The sequence below is a fragment of the Narcine bancroftii genome, chromosome 5 (genome assembly GCF_036971445.1).
Source record: "Narcine bancroftii isolate sNarBan1 chromosome 5, sNarBan1.hap1, whole genome shotgun sequence".
Classification (NCBI taxonomy): Eukaryota; Metazoa; Chordata; class Chondrichthyes; order Torpediniformes; family Narcinidae; genus Narcine; species Narcine bancroftii.
Window position 1 is genome coordinate 35,985,572 of NC_091473.1, and position 23,312 is coordinate 36,008,883.

Sequence of the window (23,312 nt, forward strand, 5' to 3'; positions counted from 1 at the left end):
TTCAATTACAATCAGATTAATTTGATCTTGAAGGACTTTTTTTTAAATCTAATAGTGATCGGATAGATGAAACACTTTTAAACAAGCTGTCTCCAATTTTCAGTGAAGTTGCAGATAATAAAAAAAACTAGTTGACATTAAATGAAGGGAAGCATTCACATCAATACATGTACAAGAAAAAATTACAGCACAAATTTTTAAAATTTGTCAAAATAAACATGAGAGATTGAAAAGTGCACACACAAGATTGAACCAACATGAAGGGTTACATTTTCTCCTTACTTGTAGCAGACAATGGAGCACAACCAACCTCAAAGCATGTTAACAAGGAGCACAGATCTCAGCCCAGTGGTTAGTGTGGATGAAGGCTATTACAAACTACTTAGAAGGTAGTGGAAAGTCTCACAATTACAAAAGTACTTGCAGCTTTATTGTAAATAATATTACAAAGGAGGAAAAACCCAACACCCAACCCCAACCAACCAATTTTCCCCTGCAACCGCTGCAATCGTGTCTGCCTGTCCCGCATCGGACTTGTCAGCCACAAACGAGTCTGCAGCTGACGTGGACTTTTTACCCCCTCCATAAATCTTCGTCCGCGAAGCCAAGCCAAAGAAAGAAATTACAACCCAGTTCAAGCATTTTCAAAAATCAAACTATGTCCCTTGAAAATTTTCAATCACAACATGATAGACAGACCACTGCTGCAAAGAAGCAATTGCCCATTAGCAATTGGAATGCATTTTTATTCTGAATCATTAACTATAATGTGGAAAGGAAGGAAAGTAATAAGAAATTTTCCAAAACATAATATAAAATTAATGTGAAATAAAAATGTTCCTTAATTGTAATCACCTCAAATAAGTTTTGCTGCTAAACATGCTCTCTTTATCCTCAACTCAGCACATCTCTAAATCATGTACAAGTCAAGAAATTTGAACAATTATTGAAATACTTAAAAGATTTATGGTTAGTGAGACATTCTTACAGCGCCTGTGACTCAAGTTCGAATCCAAGGAGTTTTAATGTTATTTCCATGACCTGCATGGGTTTGCCCTAGGTTCTCCAATTTCCTCCCACCCTCAAAAATGTACATGCTTAGAGGTTCATTTTAAAAAAAAACATTTGCTGACAACACAATAGAAACAGATTCCAGCCATTTTAACACATGGTGTTCAATTATACTCAAACAACAACACCATTAATTGGGTGTAATTAGGCATCACAGGTCTCGATGGACAAAATTGGCTTTATCTATGTTCTAAATAAAATGAGGTTGCTGCATTATCAGGAAGATGCAAATCAACCCTATGACACAATTCAAAAAGTTATCTTAGTACATGCTTAATATTGGCAAGAAATATCACCTGGTCATTTATTACTGATCCAACCTGCACATTTTTGTCCAAGTCATTTGTAAAGGACCCTGAAGAACATGACTAGTCACAAATCTCCAAGAAGAATACACTCCATCTCCTACCATCTGCCTTCTGTGGGCAAGCCAATTCCAAATCCACTCAGCTGAGTGGATGATCCTAACATGGAGACCCCTTTCAAACATCTTTCTTAAATACATCTGCACCACACCCACTGCCCCATCTTCATCAACTTCTTTGGTCATCTCCTCAAAAAACTCAATTAGGCTAGAGAGGCACAACCTGACCCTCACAAAGTCATGTTGACTATCCCCAACAAGACTTTACTTCTCAAATACAAACCCCTGGTCTCCAGAATTCAAGTAACAAGCAGCCTTAAGCAACTGGCAAAAAAAAAGAGGAATTTTTTTTTTTTTTTAAATAAACAAGGATAAAATAATAGGTTAAAAAAAACACAAGTTTAAAATTGTAAAAGTAAATGTTTTCTGAAGTTACACTTCAACTTTTGGTGAAGATGGAGCAAATATTCAGCCAGCAGAGTGTCATGTACTTTGCTTGTAGCACCTGTTTGAATAAAATGGAATGGCCAAGGATTAACAGTTGGTTGATGCTGCTTGTCGTTGGGGTGACTCTCTTAAAGCGGCTCCTTATCCCTGCTGTTTGACCTGCTAAGTTTCTCCAGCATATGTGTTTTTTTTTTCCCACTTAACCACAGTGTCAACAGAATCCTGTGTTTTACCCCTTATCCCTGGTTACTAAAAGTCACCCTGGTCAGAGGCTTTATCTGTAAACTTGAGCGGGGGGGGGGGGGGGGGGTGTTAATTATCTATAATGTTATTGTTCATCTTTCGGGCAGCTTCACAGTGGGGATGAACCTGCAGATGCAGCGATTGTTAAATGTTATCAAAGAATGAGACTGAAAATAATGTAAAATGCTTCAAGGTTTATATGTTCATGCAAGTGAATTTTGTTCAATGCAAGTACAATATAGTATTTTTGTCTTTTAGGTTTTAAACTGTTTATTCTTACTGCAGGTCTTGTAAGAACAAGTCTCAAGCAATTGGAAAATACACTTATCTGGCATACACCAAGCCTCATAGGTGCCAGATACCAGGGTTTTTACTGTACTCAGAAATCCTGTCCCTGAAAATCCTCTACAATAGTTTGCCCAACACTGATTTAAGGCTCACTGGCCCAGGATTCTCCTCATTATCGTTCTTGAATAAGGGAACTATATTCATCATCTTCCACTCCTCCAGTGCTACTTCTTAGCCAAGGAGGGTGGAAAGATCGTCACCAGTGCCACAAGAGTCTCTTTCCTCATGTCCCGTATTAATCTGTGGTAATATCTCGACCAATCCTGGGCACTTTGAAGAAGCACCAGCACTTCCTCTTTCTTTACCTCTACTTCCTTCAGCATATTTGTCTGTTCAACACTAACCTCACATTGACCAGGGTGCCTCTACCAGGTGAAGGATGAAGCAAAGTATTCATTAAAGACCTCCCCAACTTCCTGTGCCTCCAGGTACATGTTCTCCCTTTAACCGAGTCGTCCTACCCTCACTCTTGTCATCCTTCTGTTCTTCACACCGGCATATAACTGTTTCCTTATTCTTATTTGCCAAGGCCGTTTCATACTCCCTTCCAGCTCTCTACCCTTTGTGTTCCTTCCTGGTCAGTTTTCACTTTGTTGCTGCCTCTGACATGTCCTTCTATGATCACCAATAAACCTTCAGATCAATGCCACATTGCAACACTAAAACATTGAAGAATTGTAACCAAACGCATAATGGGCAAACTGATGCAAAACTAGTGTCCTGTCGCACTGCTAAAGGCAGAGCTGCTGAAATAAATGCCGTCAACACCAAGAAATTAAACCAGTAACTGTCATTTATTCAAACCACACACGTACCTTTTTAGGGAAGGTGACAGGCTAACAAGAGTGATGTCATAATGCTGCTGTGAGGCCTGGCCGTTGCCCTGGCAATGCGCTCCTGAAGCCTGGAATTTCTGCGCCCTGCCGCGCTGGCTGTTCTTTATGGTGATTCAGCCCGTTGTGTGTGGGTTGACCCGGTCTACTACAGTTCCCAAATTATTATTCATTTGTTTTATTGAAATTGGAAATTATCCCATAAAACAGCATTATTAGGTCGTGTTTTACAACATAACTTTTTCTTTTGCATTAAAATAATTCCTTGATCGAAGAGTGGTAATCTTAAACAACCTCAAATCACATGGGAATGACCACAAAAAAAGTACCTTTGCAATTGTCCCGACTGCATGATCATGTCTATTCTGATATGAAAAGCACCAAATATAACAAGAAAATATCTTGAATTATTTGCATTTCATGGTTTAGGCAAATTAAATAACTTGAAAAAATTTTTTGTAGTTCATTTTAAAGAGAGAATTGGTGTCCAAGCCACTTTAAAAGAAAACATCATTCATTTTAAGAGCCTTCACAAAATGCAAGTCAAATTGATGCAATTCCTAGAAACCATACCCCTGACTGATTAGTTCAATTGTGGATGGAGTCTGCAGCTAAATTAATGGCATTAAAATCAGTGCAAGAAAGACAATTCCACATTTTAATTAATGCTCGGACACCCCAGGAGCAATCCATTCAGACCATCAAATCGATGACTGCTCTTTTCAACAGCAATTCATGCCAGACCAATCTCAGTTTCATCATAACCCTGTATTTCTATGCCTTTCACATCGTGAAAGCATTTATCCAACTCCTTGCTTTTTGATGCTCCTCAACAATCTTTTATCACACTTTCAGGTGGTGCATTGCTTATTTGTCCCTGTCACTTTTATCAATCACTTAATACAAAGCCCCTACATCACTCTAGATTCTGTTTAAATTTATTTATCTGAACTAATTTTCATTAATTTTCACTTTTTTTTCTAATAATCAGTTTCTTCAGTTTATTCATATAACTGTAATTCCTCATTCTTGGAAATATAACAATGAATTTCTTTTCACTCTCTAAGTCATTCAATCCTTTCTAAAATGTCCAGATTGGATACAATATTCTTTTCTGAATTTCTTCCTCTTGATCATTTGGAAGATCACTCGACATTTCCCAATCCAGTTCCAGGAAGAAAGAAAAGTTAATAAAGAGATAGAAAGAAAAATGAGGACAGGCATGGGTAAAAAGATACAAACAGTGAAAGCAGGTGGAATCAGAATTTATTGTCATGAACATGTGTCCCAAATTTCATTGCAAAATTGAGGCAGTACACTCTGCTCTCCTTGGGCACCTGTATGATTGATGCCCTATTGAAGCAAATGTGAACCTCCAACTGCAGCTATGAGAGATTGAAAATGTTTGTGAACGTTCTAGGTAGTTGGGTACAAATTAAACAGGACTGGCTGAATATTTGTTGCAGGTTCACCAATGCAATTTGTTCAAGTGATCAGCATATATCAATCAACATATTTAAGAAACAATTAACATTGATCTACAAGTGCTTAAATGCAATGTCACCTGTGAGAAAATCTTGTTTTAATTTGATATGATGCCTATAACTGGTAACCTTTACAGTCAATTAGACAATGTTAATCATTACAGAGAAATGTTAAAAGTCACTGTTACAGGAATGAAATTCCAGTGGATACTTCTCTAAAATGTTAGTTAATGGCCAAGTGACATTTGAAAGTGGATGACAAATTACGTGTCAGTAGATTTTTCTTGTTGAGTTTCATTGCTGTGATTGTTTAACAGTAGTGGAAGGTGCATTTGCAAGCTCCAAGCCTTCAGAAAACAGCTTTAATGCACAAATTTGAATTAAATATGCAAGACAAGCAACACATATTTGAGATAAAGAAAAACTCACTGAAATCATCCCTTTTATTGTAATAGGTATAATGACTTAGAACAGACTGTCTCTGTGGAACACAGGGTTCAGTTCCTGAAATTCATCTATAACAGTGATTCTCAACCTTTTTCTTTCCACTCAGATACCACTTTATGGCAAAGGAGCTCTGTGATAAGTAAGAGATTGCTTTAGGTGGTATGTGGGTGGAAAGAAAAAGTTTGAAAACCACGGTTTTAATCATAACAACTCCAAAGGAAATGGGCCAATGTCAATTTTACTCAAGCAAAATTCGTCAGTAACAGCAGTAATTCTCAACCTTCCCTTCCCACTCACATACTACCTTATCCAATCCATTACTAATCGCTTGAGCACCGATGCTTATGGATTACTTATAAAGTGGTATGTGAGTGCAAAGAAAAAGGTTGAGAACCACTGGTCTACAAAATGATTTTTGTTCCCAAATCGGAAAAATCCATTTTCTACCATACTATTCTTCTTCTTTGGCTTGGCTTCGCGGACGAAGATTTATGGAGTCCACGTCAGCTGCAGGCTCGTTTGTGGCGACAAGTCCGATGCGGGACAGGCAGACACGGTTGCAGCGGTTGCAGGGGAAAATTGGTTGGTTGGGGTTGGGTGTTGGGTTTTTCCTCCTTTGCCTTTTGTCAGTGAGGTGGGCTCTGCGGTCTTCTTCAAAGGAGGTTGCTGCCCGCCAAACTGTGAGGCGCCAAGATGCACGGTTTGAGGCGTTATCAGCCCACTGGCGGTGGTCAATGTGGCAGGCACCAAGAGATTTCTTTAGGCAGTCCTTGTACCTTTTCTTTGGTGCACCTCTGTCACGGTGGCCAGTGGAGAGCTCGCCATATAACACGATCTTGGGAAGGCGATGGTCCTCCATTCTGGAGACGTGACCCACCCAGCGCAACTGGATCTTCAGCAGCGTGGACTCAATGCTGTCGACCTCTGCCATCTCGAGTACTTCGACGTTAGGGATGAAAGCGCTCCAATGAATGTTGAGGATGGAGCGGAGACAACGCTGGTGGAAGCGTTCTATTACAAGCTTGAAAATATTTGAAACATTAGAGAGTTTTCGTAAGTTAGGTCATTCATAATCTGGGAAGTTCCCGTATAGCTGAAATGAAGATAACATACCTTTGATGAGAAGGCAATAGACGGCCAGTATGGAGATAGATGAATAATGCTTATAAATCATCCAAGCAGATTGAAATTGATTTTATTCAAACCTCAAAGCCAAACTATCCCTCATTCATTGCTTTTATTTGGGATAAGCGGTTTTCTCTGCCCCTTTAAGTAGACCATTTCATAGACAAATTTAAAGTTCAAAAACAAAGGAGTCTTTGGTCAACTGATGATTAAAATAATCAATCAACTTTCAAAGAGTATTTTGAAGAAGAAAACTAATGTCTGGATTATGAATTTCAAAACGTCCAAACAGCAGAAAACATGGCGGAGAGGAGAGGAAAAGGGAATGAGTGATGCTGATGAAATTAGACTTGGGAATTTTGGAAGACTGATTGTGGCGGTGTACATCGACCACATGTGGAAACGGAGCAAATAATTTGATATTTGCAAGGTTATGCCGGGAAATTATCATTCATTGAATAAGCATCAACAGATACAATCAACGATTTGAGGAAGATGTAGGGGAAGATCTGGATTTCAGCCACATACATCAAACCCAACAAGTCTTCATCTGATATCACAAAGGATAGGAAAGGTTGCAGAGAGGTTGAAGTAAAATGCCAGGAGAGTCTGGCATATTGTGGAACTTTGATTTACATTATCGTTGATGTATCTTATGTACCTGTGTAACTGTAGCAAGTAAGAATTTCAGTGCCTCTATACATTGTACTCAAGTACTTGACAACAAGTCCTCAAACTCATACTTTCAGAGGAGGTCAGTTATACTTGCATTAGGACTGTCCGCATGCCCAAGCTAGAAACTGGAGGGTCCAACACTGTGTGAAGCAAAGAAATAATACATGTCCTTAATGAGAAAAGGAACAATGGTCAACAATTTAGTAAGAATAAGCTGAGGTAATAGAGAGAAGGTATTACAGAAAGGGCTTGAAGAGATCACAAGGAAATTGGAACAAAAAGCAGAGTTGGGTCCAAAAGCAGGACGTTTAGTGTGGTGGAAGAGATGGAAGTGATAAATGTTCATATTCTATCAGTTGCATCATTTTGAAAATGCTGTGAATTGGAATGATTAAATAACTCACCATTGGGAAAAGCTCCTATAGCTGCAGAGGGAACACCAGCATAAATCCCACGAAATCCTCCTGCCTTGTAGAATCCCTGCTGACTCTGTAGTCTGGTTTTCATGGTGTCCAGTGGGAACAGGGTCAGATCCACACACATCCCTGCCATACCACCAGCCTAAAACAACAAGGTTACATGTATCACATGCTCTGGCAACAACACATTCATGCAGATTTGTACATGGGCTCAGCTTTGAATCCACGGAAAATGCTGCTGCTTATGGTCCAAACTTCAGTATCAAAAACCTGGTAAATACACATCAGATATACAAAGGATACTTTTGAAAATAAGTACCTTTCCTCATTTTACAAAATTATATCTAGCCTCTCAGATTTGAATGAGTCTAGTGGTTCACAAGTTCAAATTTTGTTTAAAATTGTGCACCATTTTGATAAACAAGCAAAGATTATCACACAAATTGCTGAACACGATAATACATCACATTTTATACCACAACATACTCATTTACAATTCTCATGAACTTCTAAAGTTTTTGCATCTTTTTTCTAAGAACACAAATAAGAGCAGGAATAGGCGACCATAAAAATCGAGCCAACTCTGTATTTCAATAAAATTACGGCTGATCTGGCCATGGACTCAGCTCCACCTACCTATCTTTTCTCCATTACTCTTAATTCCACTACTTGCAAAAATCTAACTCCGTTAAATATATTTAATGAGCTGGCCTTGGACAGAGAATTTCACAGATTCAATGCTCCCTGCGTAAAGCAATTCCTCCTTATCTCCAAGAGGGTGATAGGCTGGAATTACAGGGACACCTATCTAGGAGGAAGGATGAGGGTAGCTGGGTGACAGACAGGAGAGGGAAAGGCAATGGACAGGCAGGGCAGGGCACTCCTGTGGCCGAATCCTCAATAACAAATATACCATTTTTTTTGGGGGGGGGGGTTGATGAACCTACCAGGGACAAGGCATAGCGATCAGGTCTCTGGCACAGAGTCTTGTCCTGTGGCTAAGAAGGGAAGAGAGGAAAGTTGTATTCATAGGGCATTCCATAGTTTGGGGGACAGATAAAGAGGTTTGTGTGAAAGAGATCGAGAATCTTGGATGGTATGTTGCTTTCTGAGGAGAGAGGGTAAGCACCCAGATGTCGCAGTCCATGTAGGACCAACGATGTAGGTAGGAAGGGTGAGGAGGTCCTGCAAGGACGGTTCAAGGAGATAAGTGCTAAGATGAAGGACAGAACCTCCAGGATTGTGCTCTCAGGATTGCTAACTGTGCCAAGTGCCAAAGAAATTAGAAATAGAAGGATAATGCAGCTTAATAAGTGGCTAAAGACATGGTTCAGGAGGAAAGGCTTCAGGTTTCTGGATCATTGGGCTCTCTTCCAGGGAAGTTGGGTCCTGTTCCAACTGGATGGTTTACATCTGAACAGAAGGTGGACTAATATCCTTGCAGAAAGGTTTGCTAGTGTTGCTCTGGGATAGGGGTTTAAACTAGATTTGCAGGGGTTGGAATCAGAATGCCAGAACAGATAAAGGAATGGAGGAGGGAAAAGATGATGCGAAAATTGCATGTAACCTAAGAAGTCAATGGGTTGTACGTGTTGGAAATGTTCTCCGGTGCATCTATTTCAATGCAAGGACCGCTGTAGGAATGACATACGAGTGGAGAGCGTGGATTAGTATGTGGAATTTGGCATTATGACCATTAGTGAAACTTGGTTGCAGGAGAGGCAGGACTGGCAGCTCAATGTTCTTGGCTTCCTTCGCTTCAGACGCAACAGAACAGGGGTGGGGGTGGAATGAAAGAGGGAGTGGCATTGCTCATCAGGAAAAATATCTCAGCTGTGCTCAGGCAGGACAAACCAGAGGACTCATCTACTGACATTATATGGATGGAGCTGAGGAACAGGAAAGATATGACCACACTCATGATGTTGTATTATAGACCGTCCAATAGTCAATGAGAATTGGAGAAGCAAATCTAAGAGATTGGATATATAATTAGTTAGCTAGCCAGGAACAGATTAGGGATAGTCAACATTTCTTTGTGCGTGGTAGATCCTATTTAACCAATCTTCAAGGACATTACCAGGAACCTTGAAGGAAAGGCTGTGGATGATGTCAACATGGACGTTAGTAAGGGCTTTTACAAATTCCCACATGGGAGGTTAGTCAGGAAGGTTCCGACACTCGGTATTCATGGTGAAGACGTAACCTGGGTTTGACAATGGCTGGGTGGTTCGGTAGAAGCTAGAGTAGTGGTGGATGATTGCTTTTCAGAGTGGAAGCCTGTGACTTGTAGTGTGCCTTAGGGAATCGGTGGTGGGACCATTGTTGTTTGTCATCTATATCAATGATCTGAATTATAACATGGTCAATTGGATCAGAACGTTTGTAGATGACACTAAGATTGGAAGCATTGTGGATTGCGAGGAAGGTTTTCAAAGCTTGCTGAGTAATCTGGACCAGCTGGAAAATGGGATGAAAAATGGTTGATGGAATTTAATGCAGACATGTGTGGGGTGTTGCAATTTGGAAGGACGAACCAAGAAAGGACATACACAGTAAATGGTAGGGTGCTGAAGAGTGCAGTAGAACAATGGGATCTGAGAATAGATACAGTACATAATTCCCTGAAAGTGGTGTCACAGTTGGATAGGGTTGTAAAGAGAGCTCTTGGCACATTGCCCTTCATAAATCAAAGTATTGAGTATAGGAAATGGGACGTTATGGTAAAGTTGGATAGACATTGGTAAGGCTAAATTTGGAGTATGGTGTGCAGTTTTGGTCACCAAAATACAGGAAAAATATCAATAAGATAGAAAGAGTGCAGGAACTGAATTACAGGGAAAGATTAAACCAGTGGTTCTCAACATTCTTGTTTCCACTAACATATCACTGTGTATTCCTTATGCCATAGGTGTTCTGTGATTAGTAAGGGATTGCTTAAGGTGGTATGTGGGTGGAAAGAAAAAGTTTGAAAACCACTGTTTTAATGATATCTAATTGACTCGTTATGTGCATGGTTAATTCTTCTTTGGCTTGGCTTCACGGACAAAGATTTATGGAAGGGTAATGTCCATGTCAGCTGCATGCTCGTTTATGGCTGACAAGTCCGATGCAGGCCAGGCAGACACGGTTGCAGCGGTTGCAGGGGAAAATTGGTTGGTTGGGGTTGGGTGTTGGGTTTTTCCTCCTTTGTCTTTTGTCAGTGAGGTGGGCTCTGTGGACTTCTTCAAAGGAGGTTGCTGCCCGCCGAACTGTGAGGCACCAAGATGCACGGTTTGAGGCGATATCAGCCCACTGGCGGTGGTAAATGTGGCAGGCACCAAGAGATTTCTTTAGGCAGTCCTTGTACCTCTTCTTTGGTGCACCTCTGTCTCAGTGGCCAGTGGAGAGCTCGCCATATAACACAATCTTGGGAAGGCGATGGTCCTCCATTCTGGAGACGTGACCTACCCAGCGCAGTTTGATCTTCAGCAGCGTGGATTCGATGCTGTCGGCCTCTGCCATCTCGAGTACTTCGATGTTGGAGATGAAGTCGCTCCAATGAATGTTGCGGATGGAGCGGAGACAATGCTGGTGGAAACGTTCTAGGAGCCGTAGGTGATGCCGGTAGAGGACCCATGATTCGGAGCCGAACAGGAGTGCGGGTATGACAACGGCTCTGTATACGCTAATCTTTGTGAGGTTAATAATCCCAAAGGAAATGGGCCAATGACAATTTTTCTCAAGCAAAATATTTCTGTAACAATTGGGTCTACAGCAGTGATTCATTACCTTCCCTTCCCACTCACATACCACCTTAAGCAATCCTTTACTAATGACAGAGCACCGATGGCATAGGGATTACTTAAAGTGGTATGTGAGTGGAAAGAAAAAGGTTGAAAACCACTCGGTTAAACAGATTAAGACTTTATTCCCTGTAGTATACAAAAATGAGGGGAGATTTAATAGAGGTATTTAAAATTATGAGGAGAATCACAGAGTAAATGTAGATGGGCTTTTTCCACTGAGGGTCATTGAAGTACTGTACAAACCAGAGGATATGGTAAGGGTGTAAGGGGAAACGGTCAAGGGGAACATAAAGAGGTAACTTCTTCACACAGAGACTGGTGGGAGTTGGAACAAGCTGCCAGATGAAGTAGTGAATATGGGCTCAATTTTAACATTTAAGAAAAATTTCAACAGGTAAAATGGATGAGAGAGGTATGGAGGGCTATGGACTGGGTGCAGGTCCATGGGACTAGGTATAAAAATAGTTTGTCACAGACTAGAAGGGGCCTCTTTCTGGGCTGTAATTTTCTGTGGTTCTAACTCACCTGAATCTTGAGTCTTTGTCCTCTAGTTCTCATCTCACCTACCATTGCAAACAACTTTCCAGCCTCCATCTTATTTATCCCTTTAATAATTTAAAGTGTTTCTGGGAGATCCACTCTTACTCTTCTGAATTCCAATTCCAATGATTTCCCAAGCATCTCAATCTCTGCTCAAAGGCTAACCCAATCATCTCCGGAATCAATCTGGTCATCCTCCTCTGTACTGCCTTCAAGGCCAGTCTACTTTTTCTCAAGTCAGGAAGCCTAACTGTGCACAGTATTTGAGTCGCTGCCTCTCCAATATATTCTATACTTGCAGAAGAACCTCCTGCTCCTCAAATTCAGTCTGTCTAACAATGAACGCCAGCATTCAATTAGCCTTCTTAATCATCTTTTGCAGGACTCTTATTTTTACACTTTGCTTTTTCTCGCCATCTCTGTATTGCACTGTTTGTTCACATTTCTCAATTTGTTTACATATGTACATTATGTACAGTTTTCTTGCACTACCAGTAAGTGGTAATTCTGCCTCAGCCACAGGAAAAAGATTCTCAGGGTTGCAATGTGATGTCATGTATGTAGTCTGACAACAAATCTAAAATCAATTCATGCACCAGTACTCTCAAGTCCTTCTGCACAACTCATCATCAACTTTTTTTTAAAGCTGTGGCCCCCCACTAGGTCTCTGCTTAAAATATAAAATATAAAATATTTTCAAAGAGCTCTTAAGGGACAAAAAGGTATTTCTTTGGTTGGCACATGAAATCATCTCTGATGCCACAGACAGAATTCTTCTACTTCTAATTGTGCAAATAATATTTCCCAATTCCAACTTTACTACAGTTTTAACTCCAAATACTTTAGTAGGCAATGTATCAAAATGATACCCGGTAACTAGCCTGATCATCAGAATTTTATCAAATCACTATCATAATTTATTCCAGAACAACTAAAATAATAATTCTCAGTGTAGATTCCAGAAGTGAATTAGTGAATGAGCTGTCGGAATGATTGAGCCAAATAAAAATGTCTTGAACGGAAGAAAAAAAGACTTGGGGGTGGTTGGTGGTTGAAAGGAGAAATAATGTAGATATTTTGGGCCAAGATCATTTCCAATTTCAGGTAACTATTAGCTGCTGGATTTGTTTTCTCTCTCTCCACATCCAGTCCTCTCTTTTTTTTTGTTCTCTTTCCTAAACAGCCCTCCACTCTGCCATCATCCATTAACATCCCCCTCCTAGTTCCATGCAGCTACAACACCAAGTACTTTCCCCTGGCTACTTCCACCAGCCCTACATTTCCAACAGAGTGAAAAATTGCAGCATTCTGTTGTGCCTAAAAAGTTTGTTTGTAGTTGCAGCAAATAAGCAAGGAAGCAAATAGGATACTGGCCTTCATAGCTAGGTGGATTGAATTTCAAACCAATAACGACCTATCCTGGGCACAAACAACACCTCCTCATTAGTTCAGAAGGAGCAGCACCGCCTCCACTTCCTAAGGAGGTTGAGAAGGGTAAGGTTACAAAACAACACCTTGATATTTTACAGGAGTATTGAGAGCATCCTGTCAGGCTGCAAATTTGTATGGTCTGGTAGCTGCAAAGCATCAGACCGAAAGTCAATAGAGGATCATAAAAACAGCCAAGATCACTGGGGTCTCTCTTTCCTCTATTGACTATAGTCACCAGGAGCACTGTTAAAATAGGGCTCAAAGAATTATTGAGAATCCCTAACATCCGTCAAACAATATCTTTGACCCACTACCATCAGAAAGAAGGTACAGGAGCATCAGAATCAGAACTGCCTGGTTGGGGAATAGCTTCTTCCCACAGACTGTGAGAATGAATGAATGAAACTGAGTAATTATTCCACAACATTTATACATATTTATTTATTTTTTTCACACTATGAACCATATTGACCAAAATACACACAAACATTTCCCTCTTGAATATACACAGTGTCATTTTATCTCCTTTTCCCTCTCCCTTCCCTCCCTCCTTCACCCACCCCTCCCCACCCACTCAACATTCAACCTATATGATACATTAAACCCATTAAACAATGTCATCACACAATGAAAATAAACAAGAAATTTGTGTCTTCTACTTTTACATACTGGGTCAGTTCGTTTCGTCTTCTTCTTCTGTCATTTTAGGCGGTGGACGTCCGCGGTAGGACTTCTCTGTTGTGTTCCATGTACTGTTCCCAAATTTGTTCGAATAAAGCAACATACCAAAATATACATATTTATTTGATGTTACATTCTTATGTATGCATGTGATGATTATGTGCTGTGAGAAAATGTATACGTGTATGCACCACAGACCAGAGAAATGCTGTTTCGTTTGTTTGCACATGTTCAGTCAGAGGATAATAAACTTGAACAGGATACTGGACATTGCATGTAATTCTGTTCTCCTTAATTAAGACAATATATGCTACCTTTGGATGCAGTGAAGAGAAGATGCACCAGGTTGATTCCAGAAATGAAGGCGTTACAGAGTCCAGAGGACCCAAAAAACCAGCAGCAATAGATATGCACAGGGTGACTTAAACAAAAGTAGTTTTTAATTACAGTTGAACAAGAAAACAGAATTAATTTTTTAATGTATTACTATCAACTTACTTAACCTACCTAACCTACTTAATCTCCCCTCTAATACTAAGCGCAGGTATGTGTAATGTATATTTAAGATTAGAAAAGTTCTTTGGATCACAGTCCAATCTCACTGGTTGTAGGCAATTCTTGTACTGTGCACAGAAGTTAGCATTAACAAAGTTCACCAGTCTTTGGTGCTTAACAGACAAATGGTTACCAATCAGGAGGGTTCTTGCTGGTTTTCAGAGAGAGATTCCTTTTCCAGGACATCTGCAACTGATTCCTTCTCAATCAGTCTTGCTGACGAAACCTGCCCCCTTCAGGATTCTCCAGATGATCCTCTTTCTTTCAGGTCACCTTTCAGATCATCAGTCTTCTCCTTTGATCAGGCAGCTTTCCAAAGTTTGCCAGCTTGTCCCTCTGGATCTGATTTCTGTGACTCTTTCTCTCTCTGTTTCACTCTCTCCCTCCCTCTCTGAGAGCAAAACTGCTCTCTGCCTGCCTGCAAAGATCACATGTTCTCAGGCAAGCTGTATGTTACTACTTTGTTGTTTACTGTAAAAAGTATTCTGTAAAAGTCCTGCAAAGATTCTGTGTTTTAAAATGCTCTAATAATTCCTCCCAAACCACCTCTAAATACTCTGTCACAAAGGGGTTAGCTTCCAAAGAGAAAATTAGCCTCCAATTAACTCATTAGAGTGTAGGATGAGGAGAACTGGAAGAAATTATGACAGGAATTGATAAAATGAAAAGAGTGAGGCTGTTTCCACTAGCAGATGATATGATAACTAGAAATACAACCTCAAAATTCAGGGATGGAATGAAGGAGAGATGAGAAGAAACAACTTCACCCAGAGAGTAATGAATCTGTAGACTGCTTTGCCCAATTAATTAGGCTACCAAATTAACTATATTTACATTACAGTTAATTTTTGGATTGTAGAAGAATTAAAGTTTCAAAGGCTCCTTGAATTTCACTAATAAAACATTAAAAATGTCATATACATGATATACTTCAACTTTTCTCATCTGCCATAAGGCAAACAAAGAGTAATCATGGGCACCCCTAACAATAGGAGAAATAGAAGGAAAAAAGAATCCCTTCAAAGACACTGAGTGTCCGTGGATTCTCCTCCAGCACTCCCACAGCCTCTGCTGCCACATAGTCTACGGTTCAAACCGTCGGTAACCCAAACCTCCAATGTGGTCAGGAAACCTTCAGTGTCTGAGGTCTTTTAGGAGCCTTTCTTGCCCTTAGTCCCTCTTGAATCCTGGTTCTGATACCTAGCTCCCATGAGCTAGTCTCCATCATCCCAGACTATGTAGGTCCTAATCAGTCATCTGCAGTCTTCAGGTAGTGTGGGTCTTTCAGCTACTGAGCCCGTCTGGTCCTATGCCATGGTCACCACTCTGTAGGATCATCTCCCATGCTTCTCCTCAATCTTAACGGATTTGGGGGTAGGGGGGTGAAGGAAGAGGGATATTCTCCCCGTTTCTGGTTCCCTGCACTCCATTGGAATCTGCAACACCTCATGGTATATTGCCACTCCACTCTGGACGGGACAGGAGGCTGTGTCGCTATGGAGATTACAGAGTGCAGAAGGCGCCAGGACCTGCAGACATGCTAATATCTCAGATAGAATTCTCAACTGCATATTTTGTTTGTTTTGATAGTGGCACCATACTGGTGGCACTTCTTTATGTGTTTTTACCAGGCAAATAAAATAAACACATTTTTGCACATAAAATAAATTGAATCTTAAATCTTAATCATCCTTTACTTCTCCTCAGCCCACCTAGATCTTAATAGTCCCTGTTTCACTAGTCCCCTTCTCCCATTTATATATACTATCTTCCTTCTGTCCCAATGCAGAGTCTTAATCAGAAGCATCAACAATTAGTTTGCTAGAGTTCCTCCAGAATTTGTTTTTGCTTCAATTTTTCAATGGTTATATTAAAAAAAAGCAAATGGATACATTCAGCATCTCCCGAACAGACTGAGCCTAAAAAAAGTGGCAGTGTTGCTGCTGCTATCCACCCAGGAGAGCAGGGAGTGTAACACAGGATTCCTCCGTAGGGTCCTACCACACTGTCCTGATGCAGATGGCTCCATTCAGGCTTTAAATAGCCTGTTAAAAAAGATTTTTTTTTTTAATCCTGCAACCACAAAGGTCTGTGCTCAAGATGGCAGGTCTTATGCTATCAGCATACCATGAGGGGCAGCAGATTCTGGAGAAGTAGGGCACCAGAAAGAAGAAGAATACCCCACTGAGAAGGAGAAGCATAGGAGACAGAACAGTGGCCACAGCAGCCAGCAAGGGGCTCAGCAGCTGAAGGACCCAGACAGGCTATGGGCTGCTGGAGAATGGCTCATGAGAACTAGGTTTCGGAACCAGGATTCGAGAAGTTGCCATGGGCCTCAGACACTCGAAGCTTACTGGTCCCATTTGAGGTCTGGATCTGGAGTTCAGGTTGCTGAAGGTTTAAACTGAAGTGAGTGCAGCTGCAGAAGTACAGGAGGCAAAACCACGGACACTCAGTGACTTTGAAAGGACTCTCTTTTGCTTCTTTTTCTCCAGTTATTAGGGGCACCAGACAATGCTCATGGTGACTCTTTATTTGCTTTATGGCAGACAAATGCTGGTATATCATGTATATTAAACTTTAATGTATTATTTATTACATTAAAATTCATTAATACATTTAATGTATGTATGTACTCTGACAATAGATAAATCAAAATCTATTACGTGTGAACCTTTGAAGTTAATCAAGTCTGGTGTAATTGCTAAGCACTAACATGAAATATACTTTGACTTCACGTTATATTTAAAGTTAAAACTGTGTAAATTGTATAAGTGCATGTAAATGAATGAAAATATTTAATCTACAGTCCGTCTGCAAAGCTCGAAACCAACTTTGTTAGTTTTTATCGGAGTAGGAGTACAAATTGTCCCCAAAAAAAATCTGTTATTATTTATTCCCAGCAGACATCAACTCTGAAAGACTTTAACGAGACGTCAGCTCTGGTCCAGAAGTACTCACCACCAGCGAAGCTACGAATTCCCTCACCTCCATCAACGGCACCTGGGCAGCGCCATCTTCCCGTGACCCCGAAAAGTGCTTCCGGGGTTAATGTCACAACCCGACGACCAGCTTCCGCTGCTCACCGGGAAGATGCATTTGTCCATCAGGGATGCGTCGAGTCGTGCCTGGGTAACGTTATATTGAAGGCTCCCGCAGTCGTGCTGTACCGGGACGTGACCCAGTTTCAAACTGGGTTATGATAGAGTCAGAACTACAGAAATGGAACTGTGATATTTAAATAGTTACCCTCGTGACAGACGACTGAAGATAATGGCAACCCCATCGACATTAAAGCAACACTTTTTACAAAGCAACGCTTTGTACAGTGTACAAATATCACTTGATCTTTCTAAGTAAGTTTCTTCCCTCAGGGCCCATTCAAATTTCCCAGCCAGCATTGCTGTATTCTGAGATTTCCTGTTTCTGGCTCATTCTGCTTATTCCTTAGAGAAGGGCTCAGACCCAAAACGTTGGCAATATATCTTTGTCTCCTATGGACACTAAAAGACCGGCTGAGTTCCTCCAGCATTTCGGTGTGTTTTTGTTTTAAATTTCCCTGCGCCACCTACTTTCTCACACTGGCCATCATTTTCCTCCTGCAAGTGACTGCTTCGTATTTGACTTCAGATGTTCCCCGCCCATTGGCCAGTTCTGCAGCGAAGTTTCCAACTTCACGCTGCCAACCCTTCTAGAAAGTGGGAAAACTTACCGGGAACACTGCACCTCTGGAGCCTTTCCCACTACACCATGATTTACCTGTAAATCGGCAACCCGGCATTTTATGGGGAGTTCTGCCTCCAGTGGTGACATCACGAGAGACGCGTTAAGTACTCACGGGAAGTCTAATCGTGCACTTTGTAATGGCAAATGATAATGAGTTCCGGATGTTGGCCCTGCAACTCTGTGGTTCTATTGTAAAACAGGCAAGTCTCATCAACATAGTTATCAATGGTATATTGGAAACACTGGCCAAAGAAGACAGGTTGTTCAGGGATCATATGAGAAGAATCAGGGAGGAGGAGGAGGAAGATAGGCAGGCTGAGAGGTCTAGTCATAGACGTAAAAGGATGCTTATTCTGAGTCATTTTGAACGCCAATTTAAAACTAGAAAAATGTGGAAGAGAGAGAGACCACAGGGGCCCGTCTTCTGGGAAAACATTGAATGTAATTTTGATGATGAAGAATGGCGGGCACATTTTCGAATGTCAAAGAGCACCTTCAACTTTGTATGCGAGCTCCTTGAGCCTGAATTGAGGCGCAAGGAAACAAACTTCAGAAGGCCTCTGGAACCTCGGGTCCGACTTGCCATGGCTTTGTGGTGGTATGCCACCCCATGTGAATATCGATCCATCAGTGTTCTCTTTGGTGTGGGTATTTCCACTGTGTGTATGGTGGTATCCCAAGTTACTGTCGCTTTGAGATCAACCCTTATGAAACGTTTCATCGACCTGCCAAGTGGTGCACGCCTCCAGGAGACGATCAACGGGTTTGCAGAGAAAGATTATCCAATGTGTGCTGGTGCCATCGACGGCACACATATTCCCATCATTGCCCCACAGGAGGATGCAACATCCTACTACAACCGTAAAGGATGGCACTCTGTTATTCTTCAAGCTGTTGTTGACCACGAGTGCCGGTAAGGAACATCTTGACTTGATTAAAATTGTGGGTCTGTGCCAATGAGTGTCATCGTTATGGCAGTCAATGCATTGTGCTTTTGTGGTTTCAGCTTCACAGATGTGTATGTGGGTTGGCCTGGCCGCACCCCTGATGCTAAAGTTTTAGCCAACTCCCCCCTTTACAGGAAGGCTGAGGATGCAGACGGGTATCTGTTCCCACATGAAGTAAGTAAATATAGACTACTGGACAGTAATGTGTGCGTAGCTCAAACAAATGTAATGTGTCCCCTTGCGACGTCCACAGAATGGTCACAAATGTGTGTATGTATAGACCTACAAAGGGGCTATATGAGATATCCACACTTCTGCTTTGCTCTGGGTATAGGTATCCATGAATGTTGACGGAGTGGAAATCCCTGCTCATCTGGTCGGCGACCCTGCCTACCCCCTCAGGAATTGGCTTATGAAGGGGTTCACGGACCACCAAGACCTCAATCAACAGAAGAGCAAATTCAACAGCCGTCTGAGCTCAGCACTAATCGTGGTTGAGAATGCCTTTGGCCGTCTCAAAGGTCGCTGGAGACGTTTGAGCAAACGACTGCACATCAGTACCGCTTTCGTGTCTGATGTTGTTATTGCCTGTTGTATCCTGCATAATATATGTGAGATTAACAAGGATCACTTCTTGCCAGAGTGGAACATTAATGAGGAACAGGTTCTCCCTCAACCAGAGAGAGATCCTGCTCAGGGTTCAACAGCGCGTGGTGCCCAGGCAATCCGCAAGGCTATTATGTCCTCTCTGTAAACATCAGGCAAACAATAGAGCTTCTCATTTCCACTTTATTGCAAAATTTAAGAAGGCAAGTAATGCAAATCACAAATGTAAAAGAAGTAAAGGTGGAACTGAAGCCGGTAAAAAAGGTTGCAATTTCAAATGTTACAAGACTTGTTGTGCACATTAGAAATGTGGGCTGTAGGAGGTAGAACTGCTGCCAGTAAAAAAGGGTGCAACTGTAGTGCCAAATTTAACAAGACTAATGTGGAAAACACAAATATAAAAGAGGGAGCACTTCTGCTAATACAAAGTTGTGCAATCTCAAAGCAAAATGATAAATGTGCAGTTAAATGGCACTTGGTGGGGCGGGGGGGAAACAAAAAAGTAAAGTCAAGGTTTAACACATAATAATAAACATTGCCAGCCATTACCTTTGAAAGCCTTTTGTAACAGTGCAGCAATACTAAACGTACAAAGTATAAAATCATGTACAAAAGTTTAAACACATAATAAACATTTGTAACCATCACCTTGGAAAAAAATTGTTTAACAGTGCAGCAATAAAATAAACTTTCCACAGTTCAAGAATATCTAGTGATCTGACTTAATCTTCATGCATGTGTTGCAGATAGGATGAGGAAGAGGAGGGAGTGAAAAGCGTTCCCTCCCCCAGATTGAGGCCTCCAGCCCTCGCCACTCTGGATAGGAGAACTGTTGCACTGGGGTGTCAACATGTACTGGAGGTGTTGCTGGGGGGCCTGTCTTGGGTTCAATGGGGGAGGATGGATGGTTGTCTGGAAGCAGATGGAGGAAGAATGAGGGAAGGCAGAGGGTGGAAGGTGGATTGGGGAAAGTGAGTTGTGGTGGAACAGAATAACTCATCGTGCGCATCATGCCAGTCTGCTCATTTCAGTCGTCCTGAAGGGTTGTTAGCATGCCTGCAAACCTATCAGTGCTGCACTGTGATGACTCTGATCCCAGTCTGTCCTCCTCTCCTGCTCCACATGATCACGTTACTGGTCCTCATGCTCCATCTCCTTCAGGAGCCCACAGATCTCAGAGGTTATCTCCTGCGCGCGGGTGGATCTCTCCTCCGATCCTGCAGAGCAATAGAACACGTGAAATATACCACAGGACTCCTCATGGGCAAAAACACTGACCAAACACTTAGGAAAAAAATTGTATTTATGTTCAATGCAGTCTTACATTTTTCCTGATGCACCTCTGCCCTGGACGTGCTGGGGGTATTTGAGGGAGTCCGTGGACATATCCTTCCTCACCCTTACTGATGGCACAGCCTCTAATATCCTCGCGCTGGCAGTGGCTGTCATGCTGCTGAGGGGGGAAGGATTGCCTCCACGAGGTTCTCTCTCCCACTGGCCTGTGCTGTATCACTGGGCTCGCAGGCAGTGGGGGTCGTGTGGGGGTTGGATGTCATGCTGCAGCTTTCCTTTGGTGTTCCGGAGTCACAGGAGGCAGGTAGCTGTCGCTGCAGAGGGGCCTGCCTCGCTGGCACAGCTGTTGCTGGTCCCCAAACTCTCCATGTTAAAGAGAGTAGAGCCAGAAGGATGCCAATGTGCTGACACCCCAAATCTCATAGGCCAAGTTGACGTAAGGCCACTCTTCTGCCTATGCCACTCCTGCTGTTGTGATCATTGACCTACAATGAACTATTTTCAAAGGTTTTTCAGTTTGTTAATTATCTACGTCTTATTCTGAAAGATTCCATCCTGCAGCCTGACCACTATCTGCTTGTACATAAACCCATCTTTCACGGTCCGTGAAAAATGTTTGGCCTTCTCCCCTTATCGCAAGCAGTTCCCTATCCTCAATATTCACCCCAGTTCCCAGCCATGATGTGATCTGAAAATACTGAATTCAGGTCTTTACTTTTAAAAAAATTCCTTAAACTTCTGACAGTCAAAACACACTGTGCTCTAACAGATGAACTAAAATCCTTAGTCTAGAAGTGAAAACTGCAATAGAAGTAGACTACACATTTGCAAGCACATTTCCAAACACGAGTTCACTGACCTTCTCTTCCTTTCTGCACACTACACTGACATTCTTCCCACCAATGTGATTCATGCATGCAGAGACTGACGTCACCTATCACACTTGTTCAGGCTGGTTGTCCTTTCACACTGCCAGAAGGTGATTAGTGAGTTAACTCAGCTGGGCTCTGACAGTTACCCCCACTAAGAATCAATGCTCGGTTGAATTTAACTTGCGTTGTCTGTTTGGGAAGTTTCACATCGCGCAATTACAGGGAACAGACCCACTAAATTAGCCAGTTAACCCACACAGAATCTGCGGTGTGAAGGGGCCTATTTTAAATGTCCCCGCGCTGCCAACTTTCTGAACACTGGGCATCATTTTTTTTCCTTCAAGTCACTGCTTCTTTGACTTCAGATGTTTTTACTTCCCCTGCCACCCCGCCCCCCTCCCATTGCCCAGTTCTGCAGTGAAGTTTTCAAATAAACCAATTATATCAGTAACACCCATTACAACAGTCACCAGCACTTTGGAGATCAAAGAGCATGTCTGTTTCAGCATGGGTGACATAGACTGTTATTGACCAGATGTTGCTGAAGGTTTGATCTCATACTTTAAACTTCCTTTCTGATGGGAAGAGTGGTGAAGAGAATGTGACCAGGATAGGATGAGCCTTTTAATATGTTGGCTGCTTTTCCAAGGCAGCTGAAATTATTAGTCCCTTTTTTATGGAGAAAAAAAGGTGAATGTAAAGACGGAGATTCTCCGTCTTTACATCATTGCACTAACCTCCATAAAAAGTCCAACGCCAAATAGACTGCTGGAATACACTCCAGCTTCCATCTTCCTGGGGGTGGTACACTTAAATGTGGAGTGTCGTCACTCCACCTCCTCTGTAAAATGAATGCCGCTGAAAGTGGCTGCAAAGGGGAAGGCTGATGACGTCGCGGTGACGGCGTCAGCCACGACCCAGGAGCGTGAATTTATAAAAACCCATATGGTTAATAGAGGCTATTACATTGCACAGGAGAGCTGCTTGAGTCCTAAGACTGGTTGCACAGATCTCCACTAGCGCTCTTACCTGCTCTTCAATAACCATTTTTGAGTATAGGCTGCTTTCCTTCTCGGCGCGTAAATGATGTCACGGTGGCAGGCATCGCTACTGCACCACTCGCCCTGCCTCCCTTAGCTCTGGAAGCTGGATCCCAATGCAGCTCTGTATAAAGGCACAGCGGGATCTGCCTTAGAAGTCATCAGTATAAAAGGTAAAAATCACTTTTTTAACTTGAGAAGGCTATAATGTGGGGTTTCACCATAAAAAGGCCTATAGGTAGAGTTGATGGGAACATATAATGGCTTGAGCTATGTTCACAGCCCTGTGCAGTTTCTTGCAGTCTTGGGTGAAGTAGTTCCCAGTCCAGGCAGTGAAGCATCATGATGGGATGTATTCCATGGTGTATCTGCAGAAG

General features: G+C 41.9%; 2 protein-coding genes across 7 annotated transcripts in view; one reads left to right on the forward strand and one right to left on the reverse strand.

Moving 5' to 3' along the window:
* slc25a26 (solute carrier family 25 member 26) overlaps nt 1-17,516 on the reverse strand; it is a 289,265-nt gene extending 271,749 nt beyond the window's left edge. For all 6 annotated transcript variants that reach the window (XM_069937121.1, XM_069937116.1, XM_069937115.1 and 3 more), the window contains exons 1-2: nt 17,413-17,516; nt 7,442-7,598 (exon numbers count right to left, since the gene is read on the reverse strand). In XM_069937121.1, the coding sequence (XP_069793222.1) occupies nt 7,442-7,598; nt 17,413-17,445 (190 nt within the window). In that variant the 5' untranslated portion in view covers nt 17,446-17,516. The remainder of the gene's footprint in view (nt 1-7,441; nt 7,599-17,412) is intronic.
* A 1-nt stretch (nt 17,517) lies between these two features.
* On the forward strand, nt 17,518-20,436 carry LOC138763258 (uncharacterized). Its single transcript, XM_069937114.1, has 3 exons — nt 17,518-19,090; nt 19,184-19,298; nt 19,459-20,436. Exons 1-3 carry the CDS (start codon nt 18,315-18,317, stop codon nt 19,876-19,878), a joined length of 1,311 nt encoding a protein of 436 aa, XP_069793215.1. The 5' UTR covers nt 17,518-18,314; the 3' UTR covers nt 19,879-20,436.
* The last annotated feature ends 2,876 nt before the right edge of the window (nt 20,437-23,312 follow it).

Excerpts from the sequence above, each read along its gene's own strand:
- LOC138763258 (XM_069937114.1), top strand. The coding sequence starts at position 18,315 with ATGGCAAATGATAATGAGTTCCGGATGTTGGCCCTGCAACTCTGTGGT. Across the intron at positions 19,091-19,183 it reads GTTGTTGACCACGAGTGCCG|CTTCACAGATGTGTATGTGG; the intron begins GTAAGGAACATC and ends TTGTGGTTTCAG. Across the intron at positions 19,299-19,458 it reads GGTATCTGTTCCCACATGAA|GTATCCATGAATGTTGACGG; the intron begins GTAAGTAAATAT and ends CTCTGGGTATAG.